Source organism: Cyprinodon variegatus, unplaced genomic scaffold (genome assembly GCF_000732505.1).
Source record: "Cyprinodon variegatus isolate N-32 unplaced genomic scaffold, C_variegatus-1.0 Scaffold334, whole genome shotgun sequence".
Classification (NCBI taxonomy): domain Eukaryota; kingdom Metazoa; phylum Chordata; class Actinopteri; order Cyprinodontiformes; family Cyprinodontidae; genus Cyprinodon; species Cyprinodon variegatus.
The window spans coordinates 276,546-280,493 of NW_015150787.1; the positions used below are offsets into that span (position 1 = coordinate 276,546).

At 41.6% G+C, this 3,948-nt stretch overlaps 1 protein-coding gene across 5 annotated transcripts in view; it reads right to left on the reverse strand.

Annotated features, from left to right (window-relative positions):
• LOC107091365 (sodium/calcium exchanger 2-like) overlaps nt 1-3,948 on the reverse strand; it is a 56,799-nt gene that overhangs the window by 8,665 nt on the left and 44,186 nt on the right. For 2 of the 5 annotated variants that reach the window (XM_015385226.1, XM_015385227.1), the window contains 3 exons: nt 3,718-3,735; nt 302-414; nt 31-54 (listed from right to left, as the gene is read on the reverse strand). In XM_015385226.1, coding sequence (XP_015240712.1) covers nt 31-54; nt 302-414; nt 3,718-3,735 — 155 coding nt within the window. The remainder of the gene's footprint in view (nt 1-30; nt 55-301; nt 415-3,717; nt 3,736-3,948) is intronic. The other 3 variants (XM_015385228.1, XM_015385230.1, XM_015385231.1) reach the window with 3 other exon arrangements.

Consider the following 3,948-nt stretch of genomic DNA (forward strand, 5'->3'; position numbering starts at 1 on the left):
TATATATATGTATGTCAATAGAATCTTTACCTGGTCTATGACTCCATTGGGAGTCTGATGCATTTGGGGAGGTGGGGGGTGGTGGGGGGAATCACATAAAGGTTAATGAAGCAAGACTCAGTGCCCTCTGAAGCATTTAGCTGCAGTACATCTTTTTAAGTACACATGTTAAACTAAATCAAAATATAGACATCTTAAAACAAGTTGGGATTAAAACATATTTCTACATAAAAACAGGAAGAATAGCTAAATAGACACTTTACTTCTGAAGTACTAAAAGCATTCTCTATGAGGTGCACACCTTAAAATCACAGGCCTCTTTTATAATGACTTCTAGTCTGCTGTGTTCTCCAAGAATAGGTTTGCCCATCTCAGAAATCCTCCTGGCTTCCTCCTCCTCAGGAGTTGGATTACCTGTTAGATGGTGCATATTTTAGGTCATGTCAAACACTTTTTATTTTTGAAAACAAACACATTAAACTTCCTCATGTCTTTCCTTTTCTGTCAGTCAAGGGAGGGTTGTTGCCCAGCTCAAACAGGGAAACAGACTTGACAAACAACCATGCACACACAAAGGTCAATTAAAGGTACAGTGTGTATTGGAATTCAATGATATAACTTTAATATGTAATATAATTATCTATATGTACATTCTTTATTAGAACATACATATAGATAATTCTATATTCTCGCACTTTAATGTCTGTAAGTGGTATGTCTGTGTATATATATATATTTATTGTCTATGTCTGTATGTCTGTATTTTAAAGTGTGTCTAGGTCTGCATGTGAAATTAAGAAACATAATTTCAATTCTTTGCATGACCAGTGCATGTAAAGAAATTGACAATAAAGCCAACTTGACTTGACTAACAGTCCATGGGAGTGGGGTTCGAACTCAAAACCTCAGAATTCCAAGCTCTATGCATGAACCACTGGACTACCACTCCCCAAAATGTTGCAATTATGCCTTTGGTCATGTGTTGTCAGTGTGATGCGGAGTCTGCAACATGATTTAGAGATTTTTTAACAGTACTGTCTGTGGTGGTTGGGAAGAAGCTGTTTCGCAATCTACTGGACCTGCTTTGGATGCATCAAAGCCTCTTCAGAGAGGGCAACAGGGAGAACAGTCCATGATGGGGGTATGAGTTGTCATTGAATATGTTACGGGCTCGGGACACGCAGCGCTGGGATGAAATGTCTTTTATGGATGGAAGAGGAGCCCCAATGATCTTCTCTGCTGTTCTCACCACTCTTCTCACCTTCTTCCAGTCTGAGGCGCTGCAGCCTCCACAACATACACTGAGACAGCTGGTCAGAACGCTTTCTATGGTACTTCTGTAGAAGGTGGTGAGGATGGGTAGGGTAGGTGGACTCTCCAAATTCTCTGCAGGAGGTACATGTGTTTTGTGCCCTTTTGACCAGTGAGGTGATCTTTACAGTCCAGGTAAGGTTGTCTGTGATGTGCATCCCCAGGAATTTGGTGCTGTTGACCACCTCTACAGCTGAGCTGTTGATGAGTAGTTGAGCGTGGCTAAGTTGGTTCTTCCTGAGGTCAACGATGATCTCCTTTGTTTTCGCCACATTGGGGATCAGGCTGTGTCAGGTTGTTTTCTCTGCACCAGTCAGCCTCCTCTCTATAGTCCTGGTCGTTGTCGTCTCTGATGAGGCCCAACACCGTAGTGTCATCTGCAAACTTTAGGATGAGATTGGTGGTGAACCTTGGGACGTAGTCATGTGTCACCAGGGTGAAGAGCAGGGGGCTCAAGATGCAATAATGAGGGGAGCCTGTGCTTAGGGTGATGACATCAGACGTGTCATCTGGTGCCTGAGGTCTGTTTGTGAGGAAGCCTAAAAGACAATTACAAAGGGGTGTATTGAAGCCCAGCTGTTCCAGTTTTTCAATCAAATGCTGTTGCATTATGGTGTTGAAAGCTGAACTGAAGTCCAGGAACAGCATCCGCACGTGGGTGTTCTTCTCCTCCAGGTGTGCTAGACTCAGGTGAAGAGCAGAGGAGGTGGCATCTTCAGTGGAGTGGTTTTCATTGGAATGCGAACTGGAACCGGTCAAATGTTGGGGGGGAGAACGGAGATGATGTTGTCTTTAACCAGCCTTTCGAAGCACTTTATTTTGATAGGAGTCCGTGCGTCAGGCCGGTAGTCACTGAGTAAGATGAATGCTGGGGTACTGTTTAGTGCCTCAAACTTTCCAAAGAAATTACTTGGTTCTTTTAAGAAGTCAGCATTTGCTGCATCTACCGGTAAGCAGTGTGTATTGTAGTGAGTAATCATCCGTATGCAGTAGTCGAGGTAGGGACAAATGCAGAGAACAAATTTCCCACTGGGATCTTCTGTGGCTAAGGAACCCAATTGGCAGAGGTGGCAGTGTGTCACTGCTAGCTCAGGAAGAGAGCTGAGCAGCTTAGAGAGGATTGCTGGGAAACAACGTAGATGGCCTGGAAGAGGCTACAGCTGGGCTGGGCTAACAAGAGGCTAACCACGGAGGATCGAAGAAGAACAGCGAAAGATCGGATTGGCCTGCTGGTTGGAGAGAGCCTCGAAAGCAGGGATGTGGTTGTGGCTGATAGTGAGGAGGACGAAGGGAAATTGAAGGAGTCCGCCAGGGTGACAGAGCAGGAAGCAGGGATGACAAAAGAAATCAGCTGTACCATGTCTGTTGGAGAGGTAGGACTACAAAACTGTCTTTCTAGCACCAAATTAAAACCTCTTTTTTCAAAAGCCACACTCAAACCTCTTTGGAGGTTTATCCTTTTCAAAACTATTTTCTGTCTTTCATTTTGATTTGAAAAAGCTTGTCTCTGTGGTCCTTCACTAAAACAGTGCTCAATTCATGATACTTTCTCATCTCCTAAATTGTATGATTGTCAATTTATTTGAGACAACAATATTGAAGAATTTATTTATTTGATGCTGCGATCTAATGTAAATAAACCTTGTCATCACTTGACAAGATAGGTAAAGCGGACGTCACAGAAGCCATTTTGTAATACGACCGCCTCTCTATTGTTGGAAAGGAGAAGCAGTGTGGGGGTGGTTCATGTCACTGTGGTCTAGAGTCTTGTCATTAGATGTAGCTGAAAATTACACATTGTAGCTTTAAGAGACACCAATCAACCAATCAGTCATGTATTTTGACAATGGGCTACCAGGAAAAACACACACACACACAGCTCTTTAAAGAGCATACAAATCCATGCAGAGAGACCCTATGCCAGTGTTCAAACCTAGAACCTTTTTGCTTTAAGATAGCAGTGCAACAAACTGCAGCTGCCTGAACAACAAAATAAACAAAACCATAACAACTTTCACACACATGCAAAAAATGTGCTTTTGCAGCGCCGAAGTTCATAGGATTTGTTGTTTAATGTTGGAGGGTCAATAAGATTGTCGCCTTTATGAAATAATTGGTAGATATTTCAAATATTAGGTCATTTAAGAGCAGCGTGACCCTAATTTCACAGAGCTTGTAATCAAAGACATAAACATATGTTGTTTAGCCTGTTTTGCATCTTTGAGGTAAATATTTCTATCAAGGTACACAGGCATTAATATTTCCTTTTCTAAACCATCTGTGTGACCAGGGTAATTCTATCAGAGAGTTCAAACAAAACTGTATGTTTAAACATTGCAGTATCTTTTAAAGCTGCAAAAGCTTCCTTTACCACATACTACAGCACACACCAAAGAAAAGTCTTACCTTGGTTTAATAGTAGAGCTATAAAGAACAAGATTATGAGTTTGGGATGTATACTCTTCTTTTGTTTGTTTTTTTTACTTTGAAAGGAAATATGTAGTAGAATACAGCAAAAATGACTAAATGGTCACTTACAAGCAAGCTCTTACCCAGTTCTTCCATTATCTCTTAGAGTTATTAAGGTTATACAAACTGTCACTAAAAACAAAAGACTAACTGCACCCCTTTTCCATT